General features: G+C 37.7%; 1 protein-coding gene across 4 annotated transcripts in view; it reads right to left on the bottom strand.

The window, feature by feature from the left end:
* The window catches only part of APP (amyloid beta precursor protein), a 274,171-nt gene that overhangs the window by 140,166 nt on the left and 113,476 nt on the right, over nt 1-20,529 (bottom strand). For all 4 annotated transcript variants that reach the window (XM_082840186.1, XM_082840187.1, XM_082840188.1 and 1 more), the window contains exon 5: nt 18,844-19,037. In XM_082840186.1, coding sequence (XP_082696312.1) covers nt 18,844-19,037 — 194 coding nt within the window. The remainder of the gene's footprint in view (nt 1-18,843; nt 19,038-20,529) is intronic.

Raw genomic sequence — 20,529 nt, 5'->3', positions numbered from 1 at the left:
GATGGACTTGGAGGGCATTATGCTAAGTGAAATAAGTCAGACAGATAAAAACAAATACTGTATGACATGAGAATCTACAAAATACAACAGGAAAAAGGAAGTAGACTCACAGATATAGAGAACAGACTACTGGTTACCAGTGGAGAGAGGGAAGGGGGGAGGGGAAATATAAGGCTGAGGGAGTGAGAGGCACCAACTATTGAGTGTAAGGTAGGTGCAAGGATGTATTGTACAATACAAGGAATATAGCCAATATTTTGTAATAACGGTAAATGGAAAGTAACCTTTAAAACTTGTATAAAAATCTTAAAAATTTTAAAAATTAAAATAAATACATTGGGAGGATAAAGAGAAACTGTCCATGCCTCAAAGACATAAAATTCTCAGCACCGAATAATCCAACTATTCAAATAACTTTTACAAATGAATCATTCCCCAGCACTTCTCATTCAGTGACATCTGGTTACTGGGGCAGCTTGCGCCATTAGGTCCCAGTAAGCACAGTGATCACTGCCAGATGTAGCTGGGATGGCAGCAACCCAACCCTGAACTTCAAAGGTATCTCCTCTTCCAGCCATCACCTGCTTAGAAACCAAAACAAACCCCACTGGTTTGGCCAAACATCTATAATCTAGTTAAGGTTATTAAAGGCTTTTGTTTTTGACATACATGCGGTCCAAGATTATTCAATACAGAAATTCAGCATTTTTAGTAAGACCTCAGAGCTGGCAGCCAGTTTCCTCAAGAGAAAATGCAAGCTTCTGCCTCTCTCCTATTCATCATTTTCAAATTAGTTTCCATATTTCAGTACAAGACTCAGTGATACAGTTACAGCCTCAAACAGTGCTAGATGCTGCCAACCCATCACTGTGACAGTCATTTCTCAAAGCCACAGACTGTTTAATCAAATCTAGTCTTTCTTGACTCATCCACTGGCAAAGATTTAAGGCTGTAATGTATCATTTGCATGATTCACTTTGTGACCCTCTTCCAAAGTTGTTAGTTTTTTCCCCCTGTCAGCACTTACTACCACCTTCTCAAAATGCAAGGCAGTAAAGCAGCTGAAAGATTATATATTCAAAGAATTTTAACTCTAGACATCCAAATAAGATATAAAGCCAAATTAAGCCTCTCTCTCCCTCTCTTTCTCAGAACCAATTTTAAAGACAGAGAAAGTACTGATCCACTAACAGACACATTCTCACAACAGCCTGAGATCAGGTAAGGCTATGAATGTTTCCACATCCCAAGGTAACTGGAAGACAACATGGGCATAACTTACTCCATGATTCAATGACAACTTTTCACAAACCACAAATAACGTGTTTGTGAAATGCACTCTCCACGCTACCATCTGGTGATTATTTTCTGAGAAAAAGTTCTTGGAGCACACAGACCATAGTTAAATTGACTTTCAACTATACCTAGCACTGTGCCACCCACAAATCAAGCCTTAATAAGAGCTTTTTATGCTGACTGCAATAGTGACCATGATCAATATTTTATCCCTTATGTTCGAGCATCAGCTTGTGTCGGTCTCTGCTCAAGTTTCTGGGAAATGACTGGAAATGGTCTGTACCCAGTGTTATTAGCAATTCTCTCTGCTTCTGGAGCAAAGGTGAGTGAGTCCCAGGTCCCTAGAGGGCTTAATAAATGGATTTTTAAAAAATCTCATAATCGTGCTCATGTAGCGGGTACAATAAAACACCCTCAGTGGTTGTGTCTAGGTCAACGTATTTCACGTGCCACATGTTCTTACAGGAAAGATAGATCAAGACACCATGAAATCATATTCCTGTTATTTACACTAGAACTCCATTAACAGCTTCAAATGCAGCCATGGACACAACTGTCCTCAATTCAAAGTAAGCTTACCATCATTATGTTTTATACTTTGACATGTTACCTTGGGTTGGGGTTACTGGACTATCATTTCCCCTCCATAAATAGTCAGTTTTAACATGATGGGCTCACAAGCTATATTATCAGCTCCATCTCTACCATATTTGATTCTAATAATGTGACCAAACCAACTGAAAACATCAATAACAACATTAAAATGGCCTAGCTATTGACCAAAGGGAGATGTTAATTTTAATGTATATTTCTCTCCGTTCATAACAATCCCATTCTTTATAAAATAGACATATCTCTGTGGAACATTTTACAGAGAAATAAGATGCTTCTCCTTTTAAAGGGAATCAGATTGAAGAGACCTCTACTAACCTAGAAGTAGAGTCTATAAATTCTCTGTCCCTCCATTAATCTCCCCCTCCCCCTCCCTCCACCCCCCCAGTAAACAAATAAATAAAAGGCAAGAACTTGAAGAGAAATAGCTCGCTTATTTTAGGTACCCTAAGTTAGCCCTCTTCAGGTTCTGGCCTTTTTCTAGGCGTGTGACACAACGTATATATATATTTTTCACATTTCCCATCGTAAATATTAAACTAATCTAAAGCTTGAGACTATACATACTCCCAGCCCCCGCTTCCCCCATGGAAGGCCCGAAACTAGCGCAGATTAAACATGGAACCAACGTACACCATACTATCAGTAAACATCAAACATTTTTAACTTCTCTCCAGTATGAATTATTCAATCAAAATTATTTATTAGTCTGAAACTTTTTAAATCAAAAGTGAATAAATTAATCATTCTTAAAATTATAATTTATATGTGCTCAAGGTAGAATGCAAGAAATTTAGTTGAATGACAAAAGTGCAGATTATTAATGATATTTCTTTAATGTGGAATTAATGGAATGAGAATCAACAGAAGGCTTCTGTTGAATTTTACACCTGAAATACCTGTAATATTTATTTGGCAGAAGAAAAAAAAATGTAAATCCTCAAGAATGGATAAATCAGCACAAATCTATTCCGAGTTTTGGAAAAGCCCAAATAACATTCATTAAATCATTCTACAAGAAACTAATAGATATTAAAAAGTGGTGAACATTAGACAGGTTAATATATGCTAGGTGTTCAGAACACTGGTTTGCACATAGCAAGATTACATAATATCTATTACGATTATTATTACTTGCCCACAGACAAGGATATAAGAAGGCAATAAAATTTAGTCCATGCCGTCATGACACTCATAGTCTAGAAAAGCCTGAAAACTTGACAGTATGTGGAAGGAACATGTTATTATTAACAGTAAAAATCCAGTACTGGTAAGTATGCAACGACAAAATAAATCCACCTGCTGTCCATATCTCACTGTAAATGGGCATAAACATTTAGATAAACTTTAAGTCCTGTCAAAACATTCATATCTTTTAACCCAGTTGTCCTATTTTTGGAAAAGTACTTTAAAGCAATTATAATATTATATAATATGGGAGGAAAATCTAGACGCATTAAGGAATTCAAAAGCTTGGCTTCTATAACGTAAAAAAAGGAAGCAAAAAATGTCTGACAAAGATATGGATGAATAAATTCTGAAGGAATATACATAATTAAAGGGTGTAAATATGAAAATTATAAATGTATTTTAAAATATTTAAAAATGAAAAGTTTCTATTTCAAACAGAACTAAATAAAAACAAGAACAAATAGAAACATAAAACTTGCAATAAAGTCAAATTATAGGTGATTTTCCTTGACCCAACTCCTTTTAAAAAATTATCATACTTTAAACATTTTTCTAATTAGATGTAAGGGAAAATATTTTAAGTGGAGTTAGTTTTTCAGGACTCTAAATACATCAAATATTTCAAAACATGATCATTTTGTCCCAGAAAGTATGCTGATATTAGTGTAGTCAAAATGGACAGTAGTGACACTAATAAAAGGAAAAAAAGAATTGACATAATGATTAGAATTAATGAAGTAACTGAGTGCAAATAAGAAGACTTAATCATCCACTGTATTTGAGCACATTTTAAGCTCTGGATGCAGTTATGTCTGAAAGGTTTATTTTGACCTCAAACATGCCCATGTGCACAAAAGCTGCATTCAAGAGGCAGACTCCTGGGGTGTTTGCTTTTCTGTCCATAGGAGATCAGGGTGAGGCAAAAGCTTGGAATGGAAGTTGTATTTTTTTGTTTTTTAAAAGAATAATATCCCTAGCTTTCCCGTACTAAAGAAACCTCTAAACCAGTTTCTCAACCTCAGCTCTACGAACATTTCTTTGCTGTGGGGCTGTCCTGTGTATTTCGGATGCTGAGCAGTATCCCTGGTCTCTACCCACCAAATGCCAGGAACATCCACCCCCCAAATTGAGACAATTAAAAATGTCCACAGGTATTTCCAAAGGTTCCTTGGGCATCAAAATCGCCCCCAGTTGACAACCATTGCTGTAAACCAATGTTTGTTTACTCATTTTTAAAATCACACAATGCTTACCAACAGCTAAGGGAGGTGAGATGGTCTCATGACCATAATTTGTACTTCCTGAAATTTTTGCCTACTGATGTTTTCAATAAAGAGCTCCAATTTGACACTAAGGAACAAAAAGTGCTTGCTCGTTCAAATAAGAAAGCCACTTTAAGAATGGGTTTTTATCCAAAAGTTCAAATAAAGATGAATCTTACAACTCCACTTTCATTTCATTTTATTCTATTTTATTTTACTTTTTGAAGCAATGGAAAGATATTCTATTAGTAACTACAGTAAGGGTGCTAAGTGGTTGTAATAAATGTTCCTAAAGGCCCTAGTATTTTTTTCCTCAATATTTCTAGCTTTAGAGACTCCTGATGCAATTTCACTTAATTCTTGCATGTCTGCAATGATATTCCTTGGTAGCTTTTGTTTTAAAGCCCCATTACCTTAACCTTGAGATACCAATTATGACTGTGTATGCGTTTAACCTGAATGTCAATTCAATTCAACTCAAATATTTATTGAGTACCTAGCTTGTAGAAAATTAGGTCAAGTGTTTAATAAAGTCACACAGGTCTCATAATAAATGTAAACTCCTGATGACCCTTGGAATACCACCAGGGTCCACTGGACACAATTTTACATTTTAAGTTTCATTTTGAGCAGTTGTATCTACTTCTAAGGGTCAATAATTCTAATTTTTACACTTTCTTAAAATATATTTTTCTTAAAATATTTTTTTCAAATGGAATAAAACTCATTCTATCTTGTAATTACCATATCACTCAACTGGAATTTTTTTTGATGCTTAAGACTTTTTTTCTGCAATTTTCTTATTTTTATCATCCCAAGAATTATTTCATCATTACTCACTAATTATTTCCCACTGTGTTAAGGAAGACCAGATAACATGAAAATAAAAGAATGAAGGAATTGCCTAGAAGGATGATGCAAGAGGGGAATTGTCACAGTTTTATTACTGTGTTCCCCAAATACTGCATCATCTTTCAAGAAGGAATAAAATAAATCTAGAGACATTCCCTGAATACAAGTGAAAATCAAAAATTTTCATTTTCCGCATTGGCAAATAGGAGAAAATTGACAGGAGATATTTCACAATTATTAAACAAATCAGAAGATGACTAAAATTGATCACATAAGCAAAACCTCAGACCATGAGTCTTCAGATGATGATGTCCTAGATGAATTTTCTCAAGCTCAAGAACTGCAAAGTGAGCAATGCATTTTTAAGAACAAAAAGAAAATATGGTATTCTCATCCAGTTAGTCATTGGATGACATCATTCAGTATTTTGCAACAAAAGCAGAAACTATTGCTAAAATTGCTAAAAACATGTGCGACAGTATTCTTTCCTCCTTTGTGATGTATGTGCAACAAAGTTTATGATGTTTGTGAAACAGAATATTTTTGATATACTTTATAAGGAGACAAATACCAAATGCAGGAGTATCTAAAAAGCAATGAGAAGCAAAGAACAAATGTAAAATGAATTAAAAAAGGACTGGATTAATGATTCTCATGGGTGTTTATAAATCCAAACTTGAAAATATTTTGCAATTATGGACAGAAGATAGTTGTTTTCTCTTCAACAAAATTATGAGCTCTTAAAGTTTTTGAAGTATTGATTTTTTTTTTTACAATTATCAAGGGAAAATGCAAGTGCAAGAAAACACCAAGAAGTACGAGGCTAGAACTGAACAGAGATGTATTTGAACCTGGAATCAGTATTTGTAAGGTGGTTACAGTTCGGGTTCATGCATGGCAGATGATTAGCTGCTAGTTTTATTCAAAGGATATTGCCCGGGCTTCCCTGGTGGCTCAGTGGTTGAGAGTCTGCCTGCTGATGCAGGGGACGCGGGTTCGTGCCCCGGTCCGGGAAGATCCCACATGCCGCGGAGCGGCTGGGCCCGTGAGCCATGGCCGCTGAGCCTGCGCTCCGCAACGGGAGAGGCCACAGCAGTGAGAGGCCCGCAGTACCGCAAAAAACCAAAAAAAAAAAAAAAAAAAAAAAAAGGATATTGCCCATTTCAGAAATCCTTACCTTCAAAACCAGGAAAAGATGAAATAAAAATCTGGCTTAACTGTATTTATTTATTAATTTATTTTTGATGTGGACCATTTTTAAAGTCTTTATTGAATTTGTTACAATATTGCTTCTGTTTTATGTTTTGGTTTTTTGGCCGCGGGGCATGTGGGATCTTAGCTCCCTGACCAGGGATTGAACCCGCACCCCCTGCATTGGAAGGTGAAGTCTTAACTACTGGACTGCCAGGGAAGTCCCTGGCTTAACTGTATTTAAATTTTAATTTAAATTAAGATATTTACTATATTAATTCTTATTAAAATTTCTAAATGAAGTTATTTCTTACCATCCCTTTATTCTTGTTTTTGTAAATCATCTGTAAAGTAATTTAAAAATATAAAAAAAACTATAATAATAAAAAGGGCCCACTGTACCCAGAGAGTCAGTGATAGTGGACTGGCTTTTCAAGTACAGTGCAGGGCAAGGCAAACGCCAGAACTGATTCAGCTGACTGGGCTCAGTGAGCATCACAAGGTATTACATGTTCCCATGTGCACACACATGCATGTACACACACTACTGAGGAAACCTTCATCAACTAAAGAAAACTCTCCTGAGCTACAAAATACAGCCTTTAAAGAAGGGCATGGTGAGATGTGGTCACAAGCAATCACTCATCTGGATCTATCTTAATGACTTTTATTTTAATTAAAAGGAAAAAGAAAAATATATCATCTAATTATCCAGGAAGGTAGATCAGGTTACCTGTGAGCACATTCTCACTAATGCCTGCAACTCTAAAAACAAGAAACTGTATCCTTAGAGATTCTGTTTTGAAAAAAATGTAAGGACATACTCCCTAGAGGCAATGTGTTGTTATAAAAGAATTAGAGGGTCTTCCTTTAAGTCATTTCGCTACAAATTCATCATCCTCTGTGGATTATGTGGTTTCAGTCAGATTTTGCAGTTCCAGGTGGGGGAGAACTCACCCTCCAGGCCCTCACTCCCAAGGTTAGACTGGATATGTGATTAGTCTTTACACGTTAGTTTTCCAATGAATTTTCCCATGGAAAAATTCTTACCCAAGGTGGCTGGAATCTGTATACTATTAACATAAGTAAGCTGCATTACTGATCACTTTACTAGGTATTTTGAGGTGGCCTGAGAACTTAATCACTACAATACCGGAGAAATAAATACTGAGTTATTTACAAATAAATTTTGGGAACAGTGACTGATTTGTTTCTACTCAATCTTTTAAAAGACTTACCTCTTTTTCAATGAGGTCATAAAACAGAGCTCATCCTACAAAGAATGTTTCTCTAAATGCCTCATTACCAATAGGAAAACACTCATCTCCTTCAAAAAGCAATCTCATTACCTACCAATCAACAAAGTACATTAAGCTGTGGATCAAATTTCATTTTGGAGGAGCAGAGTTCCCCTTTCTTTTCCCCTCTTCAAGACGTGTCATATAGTGTCCCCTAAGGACCTCTCAAGCAGGATGTGTTAAATAAATTCTTACTCTGATTCTACATTTCCAGTGTCACAAGGCAGGCTTGTTCCTGGAACCAGGCAGCCACCAGCGGCAGGAGCCCAGCTTGTGTGTGGGTCAGTGATGCAATACCTCTCTCGCTCTGCTTTGCCAGATGAGAAAGAAGGCATACATGCCTGCAGGGCTAACAGAAAAACACATTCCAAAATGAAGTGATGCAAGTGACCTGATATCCTAATTACATTAAGTTCAAAACAATTCTTTTACTTTTTTTTTCCAGTTCTAATTTATCTTTCTTTTTTTTTTAAATTTTATTTTGAAAACTGAAATATAGTTGATTTACAATGTTGTGTTAGTTTCTAGTGTACAGCAAAGTGATTGCTATACATATGTATATTCTTTTTCATATTCTTTTCTATTATTACAAGATATTGAATATCATTCCCTGTGCTATACAGTAGGACCTTGTTGTTTATCTATTGATATTTTATACACAGTTGTTTGTATTTGCTAATCCCAAATTATCCCTCTCTCCCCTTTCCCCTTTGGTAACCATAAGTTTGTTTTCTATGTCTGTGAGTCTGTTTGTTTTGTAAATAAGTTTATTTGTAACATAATTTAGATTCCACATGTAAGTGATATCATATGATATCCGTCATTCTCTATCTAACTTACTCCACTAAGTATGATAATCTCTGGGTCCACCCATGTTGCTGCAAATGGCATTATTTCATTCTTTTTTATAACTGAGTAAAATTCTATTGTGTGTATATATTTATGTATATATATATATATCCACATATATATATATGTGGATATATATACACACACACACACACACACCACATCTTCTTTATCCATTCATCTGTTGAGGGACATTTAGGTTGCTCCCATGTCTTGGCTATCGTAAATAGTGCTTCAGTGAATACTGGGGTGCATGTATCTTTTCAAATTAGAGTTTTCTCTGGATATATGCCCAGGAGTGGGACTGCTGGATCGTATGGTAGTTTTATTTTTAGTTTTTAAAGGAACCTCCATACTGTTTTCCAGAGTGGCTGCACCAGTTTACATTCCAACCAACAGTGTAGGAGGGTTTCCTTTTATCCACACTCTCTCCAGCATTTATTATTTGTAGACTTTTTAATGATGGCCATTCTGACTGGTGTGAGGTGATACGTTATTGTAGTTTTGATTTGCATTTCTCTGATAATTATCAATGTTGAGTATCTTTTCATGTGCCTGTTGGCCCTCTGTATGTCTTTGAATCTTAAAAAATCAAGTTACAAAAAAAAATAAAAATTCCTAGTTCAACCTTAGAATGTATTACTGGGTGTATAAACCTTTCGTCTGAATGGAAAATAAAGAGTGATTAGAAATTTTAAGTATCTAGAGCTACAATGACCAAATGACCAATACCACTAGCTACGTGTGACTACTGAGCACATGAAATGTGACAAATGACAATGAGATGGTCTGTAGGTGTAAAATATGTGCTAACTTTGAGGACCTTGTATAAAAGAAACAAACGAAAAAGATTGTGAAGTATCTCATAGATAACTATTTCATATTGGTTACATGTTGAAATAATATTTTGAATATATTGGATTAAATAAAATGTTATTAAAATTAATTCACAAATTTCTTTTTACTATTTTGACAGTGGCTATTAGAAAGTGTAAGAAGTACATTATGTGGCTCATATTATATTTCTATGGGATAGATCTGAGCTAAAACACAAGAGATTCTGTAACATCCATTTATGGACCACAAAATCATTACCAAAAGCTATGAAAAATTTTTAAAAAATAAGCAATTCAATTTGGCCAATATTTCTTAAAGACCAATGTGCAAAATATATCTGTACATAATATGCAGCTTGAATCCTAGCAGATAAAAGGAGAAATGATGACAATTAATTGGAAGAGAAATCGCAGTATAAATAAAAGAATACAAAGGAAGAGCAAGGGTAGGAGAAGAAAGAGTATTTCAAGGAAAAGTCAGAGAAGACTTGTAAAGGAGGTATCTTTTGGGGGAAGCAGTAAAAAATACATAGGATTTGGGCTTCCCTGGTGGCACAGTGGATACGGGTTCAAGCCCTGGTCCGGGAAGATCCCACATGCAGCGGAGCAACTAAGCCCGTGAACCACAACTACTGAGCCTGCACTCTAGAGCCCGCGAGCCACAACTACTAAGCCCGAGTGCCTAGAGGCTGTGCTCCGCAACAAGAGAAGCCACTGCAATGAGAAGCTCACACACCGCAATGACGAGTAGCCCCCGCTTGCCGCAACTAGAGAAAGCCCGCATGCAGCAATGAATATCCAACGCAGCCAAAAAAAAAAAAAAAAAAAAGTCAAAGCTATCTAGCAGTAACTCTAATACACTGCCTATTAAAAAAGAATACATAGGATTTTACACGTCCTGATAAGATGTAGCAACTTAGAATTGACAAATGTCTTTGTGGTGCATTAACACCATTTGACAAAAAAGAAATACATTTTCAAAAGGGGCAGAGAAGTGAAAACAAAAGCTCAGAGAAAGAAATGGCCAAGGGTTTGGGGTTTCATTTAAGGCAAATGAAACCCCCAAATTTTAGTGTAAGGCTAAAATGCAGGCTGGAGCCAAGTAATAAGAGTACTAAATGCCCTTCTGGGGAATTTACACTTTTCTATAGACAGCAGGAACCATCACTGTTTCCCAGCAAGTGTCAATAGGATTGAAAATGCAGAATAGAAACATTACGAAGGCGTGGAGTATTCCTGGGAAAAGAGTAAACAAAGGCTTGTGGGGCAAGAAGAATGAATTCCAAGGGATGGGAACAGAAGTCAAGGTCCTATAAGAACACAAGAAAGTACAAGGGTGACAGAAGAAAATAAGGCATTGATGTAGTAAGGAGTAATCAGCGAAGTTAGTCTAGTAGGAGGTAAATAATGGTCTGAATTCAGGAAGTGGCAGTTCAGGAAAACAGCATGGTTGCAGGTAGAGGTGAAGGAGCAAATGACAAGGGAGACTGAAAATAAAAGAATGGATATGTGGATGGCAAATAAACATATGAAAAGATACTTCACATCATATATCACCAGGGAAATGCAAATTAAAACAATGAGATACCACTACACACCTATTAGAATGGCCAAAATCCAGCACACGGATGACACCAAATGCTGGCAAGGGTATGGAGCAACAGAAGCTCTCATTCATTGCTGGTGGGAAGGCAGAATGGTACAGCCACTTGTTAGACAGTTTGTTGTTTCTTATAAAACTAAACAGACTCTTACCATGTGATCCAGCAACTGAGCTCCTTAATATTTACCCAAAGGAGTTGAAAACTTAGAGTCACACAAAAACCTGCACACAGGTGTTTATTCATAATTGCCAAAACTTGGAAGCAACAAAGGTGTCCTTCAGTAGGTGAATGGATAAATAAACTGTGTAGACCCAGACAATAGAATATTACTCCTCACTAAAAGAAATGAGCTATCAAGCCATGAAAAGACACGGGGGAACCTTAAATGCTTATTAGTAAGTGGAAGAACACAACAAGAAAGGGCTACATACTGTACAATTTCAACTATATGATATTCCAGAAAAGGTTAAACTATGAAAACAATAAAAAAATCAGTGGTTGCCAGGGTTTGGGAGGTTGGGAGAAATGAACAGGTGGAACACAGAGGATTTTTAGTGAAAATACTCTGTATGACACTTAGAATGATAGATGCGTGTCATCACACATTTGTCCAAACCCATTTGTCCAATATCAGAAGTGAACCCTAAAGTGAACTATGGACTTTGGGTGATAATGATGTGTCAATGCAGGTTCACTGATTGTTAACACATGTACCACTCTGGTGGCGATACTGATGATGGGGGAGGCTATGCACATGTGACACTTAGAATGATAGATGCATGTCATCACACATTTGTCCAAACCCATTTGTACAATATCAGAAGTGAACCCTAAAGTGAGCTATGGACTTTGGGTGATAATGATGGGTCAATGCAGGTTCACTGATTGTTAACACATGTACCACTCTGGTGGCGAAATTGACAATGGGGGAAGCTATGCACGTGTGGGGGCAGGGGGTATACAGGAAATCTCTGTACCTTCTGTTCAATTTTGCTGTAAACCTAAAATTACTCTAAAAAATAATCTTGGATAAATTTTTAAAAATCCAAGACAGGAAGTGGAGGTGATCAAGTATGTAGATGTAACATAATCATAAAAGGGACGATGGGGAACCAAGAGATGGAGGAAGGTAGAAAGAGATGTTGAGGTAGAGGAGAAAATTCATTAGTTTATTCAACAAACATGTACCAAGCACCTACCCAATCGCAGGTACCACGATGCAGAAATTCACAATGGATGACCGATGACTGTGAAGGGGTCATTTGAGGAGCATGAAGGAGAGTGATGCTAAGAGCCAAGGAGAATGGAGTTGGCTTGGATCAATTGCTATATGGAAGGTGATAGGTCATCAAATAGTGATAATTCGGTGTATCTAGTAACATTAAGATCCCAGCTGATGTTACAGCATGAATAAGAAATGGAATTAACTGGTGGGGTTATATGACATGATACATCAACCTTAGAAAACTAAGAAGCAGTTAAAGGGAGAAATTAATTTTTCCCAAATATGGAGGACTGATGAAAATATCTTTAGAAAATGTGAAGGGTATCAATAAGTCCAGGATATTCAAATGAATATGTAAAAATGGTTATCCATTGGGTCCATCCTGGTCAGAAAGAACCAAAAAAAGAAAGAGGATAATGGACTAAAAGCCTGAATTGGGGAGGTGATTATTATGAGGGAAGGGTGAAATCAGTAGGACATAATTAGTGTTGTAGGTCTAAGATCAGAAGATCATATTTAGAGAGTACTGTTGAATCTGGAAACCCTATAGGTGCAGCATTTCTTACTGATGACAGAGTTCAAGGGATGACTGTGTTGCAGACCGCAGAAATGGCACATAAATGAAGGTGACTAGGAAAAGCCAGCTACATTTCAACTGAATGTCAATTTGAACAGTGATATAACTGAAAACAGAAATAGGCAAGGTGACCATATGACCTGGTTTTGTCTAAGTCCTTTAGTTAAGACTGTGGTCCTAGTGTCAAATTTGGTTTGAATAATAAATTGTGTAGTTGCCCGAATAATAGGTAATGCAATAAATTAAAAGAAAAAGAAGCGTTAAAGAACAGTATAATAGTGCCCTACAGTTTGGTGATTGTAACAAAGAAGGCATATAGTAGTCACATAACCAGAGAGATGGGTATAAAAGAAGGTACAGTTACTGACTGGCGGTAATAAATAAGTGAGGGACTTGAGGCCAGAATGGGAAGCCCTGTGGGTCTCTTACCAGGAATGGTGAGACGGGGTGTAGGAAAAGAAAGGGCCACGGAGAACTATTTCATAAGATATGATGTTAGTAATGCTTTCAATTAGGTCAGTAAGTTGGAAGAAGTGTAGGAGGAAAAGATCAAAACACATTGAAATCTATTCCCAATAAAAAGTAGGTTTTAAAAGACACAAAAGATATGTTAATTGCGGAGGAGGGCCTGACAAAAGGCTGTCACTCTCAGGTAAAGCACAAATACCCATTTTTAATTATAAAAGTCCCTCGTATATAAATCATCATGAATGGCGGGTCACTAGCCTTGATACAGGGTTACAAGTACACAGCTAGCTCCATATGATTTTAACAGCAGTCATGGAGCTTTCTTGGTTTACTCACCATTATTTGGGTTGTTTACTAAGTACAGAGTCAATTCAGTAACAAGTGATCAAGTATCCAACAGACTGGAATAAAAAAAATGGTTGAACAACCTCAAATTTCCTTTTTAATACTGATTGCACTGGCATCATATAGTAAGAGCCCCGGTGACAAGACAAGAATCATTTCAAGAAGTCACCCTTAAACTTTCAAATCCAGATATGACTGAGGAATAATATGAAAAAGCTATAAAAATAATAAGAAGTAAGCAACTCCAACTTTTAGACAAAGTGGCAATTAAACTCAAACCAATGGACATTTCTACACCTGGCACATGGAACACAGGTGAGGGGACCAGCCATGGACCAGAAAGCAATGCTCAGAAGATTTCCCACTGGCCAGTCCTACTCTCACTGATGTTTCCTGCCACGGGAGAAGAAGAATTTATACTATTTAACTTTCATCTCTTAGAAATATAAAGAAATATTGTAAGCATTCAGTTAACTTATGCCTTATTTCTTTCTCCCGATCTTTAGAATTTGTTTAGCTTTATGCTTGATACATTAAACTCAATTTTTCTAAACCGCGTAAAGAGGAAACATAAAAGAGCTTAACAAACAAGACAGTCATGATAAAATTGGGCAAGAGCCACCAGAGAAGCCTGCATTATTAACTGATAAATGAAAACTAGGGTACCTCAGTGTACATAGATTCTTATATATTTGTAAAACAGATTGTACTTCTGTAAAATTACTTTTAAAATTCTACAAAATGTTATTAAAAAATCTGTGCCTAACTATATAAAAATCAGAAAACTTTATATTAATTATTATAAGTCTTAAGTTCATATTTAATGTTTTATTTGGAAATCTGTAACACTAGGGAACATCTGAGAAAATACTGAAGGAAAAAGTGAAGTGATATGTCATCATCACCTTTGGGAGATGAGATAGGATGAAACTGATGGCTGAACCAGATGGCCTTTCTAACCAAAAGTTGCTGATTTTATAATTTTATGATCTGACTATAAATGTTTGCCTTTAATTAAAAAAAGAGTCTATAAGTTATGGGATTAAGATTCCAAAGGAAAAAAGATGAAAATATATTTCTTAAAAATCACAAAACCAGACAAAGAACTTTTTTTTTTAACATCTTTAATGGAATATAATTGCTTTACAATGGTGTGATAGTTTCTGCTTTATAACAAAGTGAATCAGCTATATACATACATATATCCCCATATCTCCTCCCTCTTGTGTCTACCTCCCAACCCTTGTATCCCATCCCTATAGGTGGACACAAAGCACCTGTGCTATGTGGCTGCTTCCCACTAGCTATCTATTTTATATTTGGTTGTGTATATATGTCCATGCCACTCTCTCACTTCATCCCAGATTAACTTTCCCCCTCCCCGTGTCCTCAAGTGAATTCTCTACATCTGCGTCTTTATTCCTGTCCTGTCCCTAGGTTCTTCAGAACCATTTTTTTTTTTTTTAGATTCCATATATATTTGTGTGGGCATATGGTATTTGTTTTTCTCTTTCTGACTTACTTCACTCTGTATGACAGACTCTAGGTCCATCCACCTCACTACAAATAACTCAATTTAGTTTCCTTTTATGGCTGACTAATATTCCATTGTATATATGTGCCACATCTTCTTTATCGATTCATCTGTCAATGGACAGTTAGGTTGCTTCCATGCCCTGGCTATTGTAAATAGAGCTGCAATGAATGCTGTGGTACATGACTTTCTGAATTATGGTTTTCTCAGGGTATATGACCAGTAGTGGGATTCCTGGGTTGTATGGTAATTCTGTTTCTAGTTCTTCTGCTGAAAGATCAGCTGCTAACCTTATGGGGATTATCTTATATGTTATTTGTTGCCCTTCCCTTGCTGCTTTTAATATTTTTTCTTTGTAGTTAATTTTTGATAGTTTGATTAATATGTGTCTTGGTGTGTTTCTCCTGGGATTTATCCTGTGTGGTACTCTTTGCACTTCCTGCACTTGATCATATTAGAGAAGTTTTCTACTATAATCTCTTCAAGTATTTTCTCAGTCCCTTTCTTTTTCTCTTCTTCTTCTGGGACACCTATAATTTGAATGTTGGTGCATTTAATGTTGTCCCAGAGGTCTCTGAGACTGTCCTCAACTCTTTTCATTCTTTTTTCTTTATTCTGCTCTGCAGTAGTTATTTCCACTGTTTTATCTCCAGGTCACCTATCCATTTTCTGTCTCAGTTATCCTGCTACTGATTGCTTCTAGAGAATTTTTCATTTCATTTATTGGGCTGTTCATGATTGTTTGTTTACTCTTTAGTTCTTCTAGGTCCTTGTTAAATGTTTCTTGTATTTTCTCCATTCTATTTCCAAGATTTTGGATCATATTTACTACCATTACTCTGAATTCTTTTTCAGGTAGGCTGCCTATTTCCTCTTCATTTTTTGGTCTTATAGGTTTTTACCTTGCTCCTTCATCTGCTGTGTATTTCTCAGTCTTCTCATTTCGCTTAACTTACTGTGTTCGGGGTCTCCTTTTTGCAGGCTACAGGTTCGTAGTTCACGTTGTTTTTGGTGTCTGTCCTCAGTGTGTAAGGCTGATTCATTGGGTTGTGTTGTTTTTCTGGTGGAGGGGACTGGTGCCTGTGTTCTGGTGGATGAAGCTGCATAGTGTCTTTCTGGCAGGCAGAATGGCTTCCGGTGGTATGTTTTGGGGTGTCTGTGACCTTATTATGATTTTACGCAGCCTCTCTCTGGGTGGGGTTGTGTTCTGTCTTGCTAGTTGTTTGCCATATGATGTTGAGCACTGTAGCTTGCTGGTCAGTGAGTGGAGCTGGGTCTTAGCATTGAGATGGAGATCTCTGAGAGAGGTTTCATTGTATGATATTATGTGCAGCCAATTATGTGCAGCCGGGAGGTCTCTGGTGGACCAATGTCATGAACTTGCCTCTCCCACCTTAGAGGCTCAGGCCTGACACCCAGCCAGAGCACCAAGACCCTGTCAGTCACACGGCTCAGAAGAAAAGGGAGAGAAAAGAATAAAGAAAGAAAGAAAAAAGTAAAATAAAGTAAATAAGGTTCTTAAAATAAAAAAATATATATATTAAAGATTAAAAAAACAGGTAAGAAAGAAGAGAGCAACCAAACTAAGAAACAAATCCACCAATGATAACAAGGGCTAAAAACTATACTTAAAAAAAAAAAGAAAAGAAAATGGACAGACAGAATCCTAGGACAAATGGTAAAAGCAAAGCTGTACAGACAAAATCATACAAAAAAGCATACACATACACGCTTGCAAAAAGAGAAAAAGAAAACACACATATATATATTTATATATATATATATATATATATATATATATATATATATAAAATAAAAAGGAAGCGGGCAACCAAATCAATAGACAAATCTACCAATGATAATAAGCTCTAAATACTAAACTAAGATAAACATAAAACCAGAAACAAATTAGATGCAGAAAGTAGATCCCATTTATAGTTGCTCCCAAAGTCCACTGCCTCAGTTTTGGGATGATTTGTTGTCTATTCAGGTATTCCATAGATGCAGGGTACATCAAGTTGATTGTGGAGATTTAATCCACTGCTCCTGAGGCTGCTGGGAGAGATTTCCCTTTCTCTTCTTTGTTCGCACAGCTCCTGGGGTTCAGCTTTGGATTTGGCCCTGCCTCTGAGTGTAGGTCACCTGAGGGTGTCTGTTCTCCGCCCAGACAGGGTGGGGTTACAGGAGCAGCTGATTAGTGGGTCTGGCTCACTCAGGCCAGGGGGAAGGAGGGGTACAGAATGCGGGGTGAGCCTGCAGTGGCAGAGGCTGACATGACGTTGCACCAGCCTGAGGTGTGCCGTGTGTTCTTCCAGGGAAGTTGTCCCTGGATCATGGGACTCTGGCAGTGGCGGGCTGCACAGGCTCCCGGGAGGGGAGGTGAGGAGAGTGACCTGTGCTCGCACACAGGCTTCTTGGTGGCTGTAGCAGCAGCCTTAGCATCTCATGCCCGTTTCTGTGGTCCGCGCTGATAGCTGCGGCTCGCACCCGTCTGTGGAGCTCGTTTAGGCGGTGCTCTGAGTCCCCTCTCCTCGCGCACCCCGAAACAATGGTCTCTTGCCTCTTAGGTATTTCCAGACTTTTTCCTGGGCTCCCTCCCGGCTAGCTGTGGCGCACTATGCCCCTGCAGGCTGTGTTCACGCAGCCAACCCCAGTCCTCTCCCTGGGATCTGACCTCCGAAGCCCGAGCCTCAGCTCCCAGCTCCCACCTGCCCAGGCGCCTGGGCAGACAAGCGTCTCTGGCTGGTGAGTGCTTGTTGGCACCAATCCTCTGTGCAGGAATCTCTCTGCTTTGCCCCTGCACCCCTGTTTTTGTGCTCTCCTCCATGGCTCCGAAGCTTCTCCCCCACCCACCCCCCGTCTCCGCCAATGAAGGGGCTTCCTAGTGTGTGGAAACGTTTCCTCCTTCACAGCTCCCTCCCTGAGCTGCAGGTCCTGTCCCTATTCTTTTGTCTCTGTTTTTAATTTTTTCTTTTGCCCTACCCAGGTATGTGGGGAGTTTCTTGCCTTTTGGGAGGTCTGAGGTCTTCTGCCAGCATTCAGTAGGTGTTCTCTAGGAGTTGTTCCACATGTAGATGTATTTCTGATGTATTTGTGGGGCGGAAGGTGATCTCCACGTCTTAATCCTCCGCCATCTTGAAGGTCCCTCCCAGTTAAAGAACTTTAGCAAATGTTTAAGTTTGTCTCTGAGTTCATTTATATAGGAAAAGATGACAAAACACAAAAACCCCAGAAAAACAAAAAACAAAAACCCACAATAACAGAAACAAAACCAAACCTTTCTTAACAAAAATTCAGTTTTAGCTAATGAGTGATGAAATGATTCCTAAATCCCCCCTGCAAATTTCTAAATTACAGACCAAAACAAAATGCCATGTCGTGCACCCAGATCTCAATTCTCTGTAGTACTACCAGTGACCTATTATAACATCAGTAGAATTTTGATCCCAACTCTTGAGAGTAAAATAAAATAGTTAAAATTAACTCAGTGATGGCTGATCAATTATACTAAAATTAAATGGTAGGCCATAACCAGAACAGAACCTCATGGTTAGATTTTTTTTCCATAAAAACAAAATCTGATAGGAGTGGGCAGAGATTATTTAAATGAGAAACAGAAAGATAGATAGATTTATAGAAGAAATAAAACTATGTGCTAGATGTTCTGGCACCTACAAAAGACCAAACATAAAGGCCACCTTACCTCCCATCTGCATAGTCTGTATCTGCTCCACCCCACCAGACATCCGAGTCATCCTCCTCTGCGTCTGCTGAGTCAATATTGTCACTTTCGTCGGCCAGTGGGCAACAAACAAACTCCACCCCTCTGAACTTGTCAATTCCACAGGGCAGCAGCATGCCATAGTCATGCAAGTTGGTACTCTTCTCACTACAGGTCTACAAAAGGTAAGGAGAAAACGGTGAGAGTACTGGAATAGATGTGCTTCATTGTAGGAAAATCTCAATCATAACAACACACAGGCCCAGTGTATCAAGAACCAATTTCACAATGGAAAGAATCATTTGCTTTTCGAGGGGATTTACAACAGAGTTTCTTTAGCACAGGCTTTTTTGGTACCCTTAATTTTTAACTTTGTTACTTATTTAATAAGGATATGTTGTTATACTATAGAAATTAATTAAAAATAGAATAGAAACTAATTGGGAGCTAAGATGTAGAAGAGGCTGCATTGTGAATAGTTATCAGAGAATCAGTGCCTTCTGGCTTCATTAGCATATCAGGAAGTAGTGACAGTTTCACGTATATCCCCCCAACCCACTTCTACCTCCCTTATGTATGGAAGCCTCTCTCACTCAGACCTATCGCATTCTAGAAATTCTAACTGTCTTGGCTCACTTCCAAAATAACAATCCTGGGAAGAGAAGAAATTATCCTCTGCTATGAATCAGAACTTAAAGTCAATAGAGATTTCTCCTTCAATATCCTTTTGCTTTCCTGGGATTTGCTAAATTCCCACACATTTAGATTAACATAAAGCTTTGAAAGCATCCAGCGGTGACAGATGATAATTCAACACACATAGGTAAACAATGAAATTTTACGAGTGTATTTTGACCTCATAGGAATTAGAGTCATTTTGTTTCTTAGCAACAACAAAAAAAATTTTTTTAACTCAAGAAGAAATGAAAAATGACGTTATCAGATGGGTACTGGGCTTTAAATTACTTTGTTTTCTTAATATCTGCTCTTAAACATTTTTATATAAAGACAAGGTCACTTGCCAGCAAATTAAAACATATTATTTTAAAAAAGGCAAAATTAATGCTGAATCTTAAGTGGTGTTTTCTGCCTAATAGCGTTAAGGCTATGATGCAATGTTTAAATGAAGGTAGATCAGGGTTTTTCAACCTCAGTATCATTGACATTTTGGACCAGATCATTCTTCAGGGCAAGGGGAGAGGAAAAGCTGTCCTGTTCACTGAAGAATGTTTAGCAGAAGCTCTGGCCTCTGGCCACCAATGCCAGTAGTACCACCCCTTAAGCCAATAATGTCTCCAGACATTGGCTCATGTTTCTGGGAAGGGATGTGGAGTAAAACTGACCCCATTTGAGAATCACTGAGCTAGATAAAGTAGGCTAATTCTAGGAGACTGATCGCATTACAAAAAAACTATACAAATTTACTAGAAAAACCTCATAATATATCAAAGGGACAAAGTAGTTTTGAAGGTAGTAATATCAAAAAGTGACATTTGGGGAATCCCCTGGCGGTCCAGTGGTTAGGACTCTGCGCTTCCACTGCTGAGGGCCCGGGTTTGATTCCTGGTGGGGGAACTAAAATCCCACCAGCCACGTGGCACGGCCCCCCCTCAAAAAAGGTGACATTTTTATGCTAACTTTTTTAAGTCTCTTATCAGCTTTGCCAAA

Source organism: Leucopleurus acutus (assembly GCF_964270905.1).
Source record: "Leucopleurus acutus genome assembly, chromosome: 5".
Taxonomy (NCBI): Eukaryota; Metazoa; Chordata; class Mammalia; order Artiodactyla; family Delphinidae; genus Leucopleurus; species Leucopleurus acutus.
Note: the sequence above shows the minus strand (reverse complement) of the source record. Positions and strands in the feature narration are given on the sequence as shown.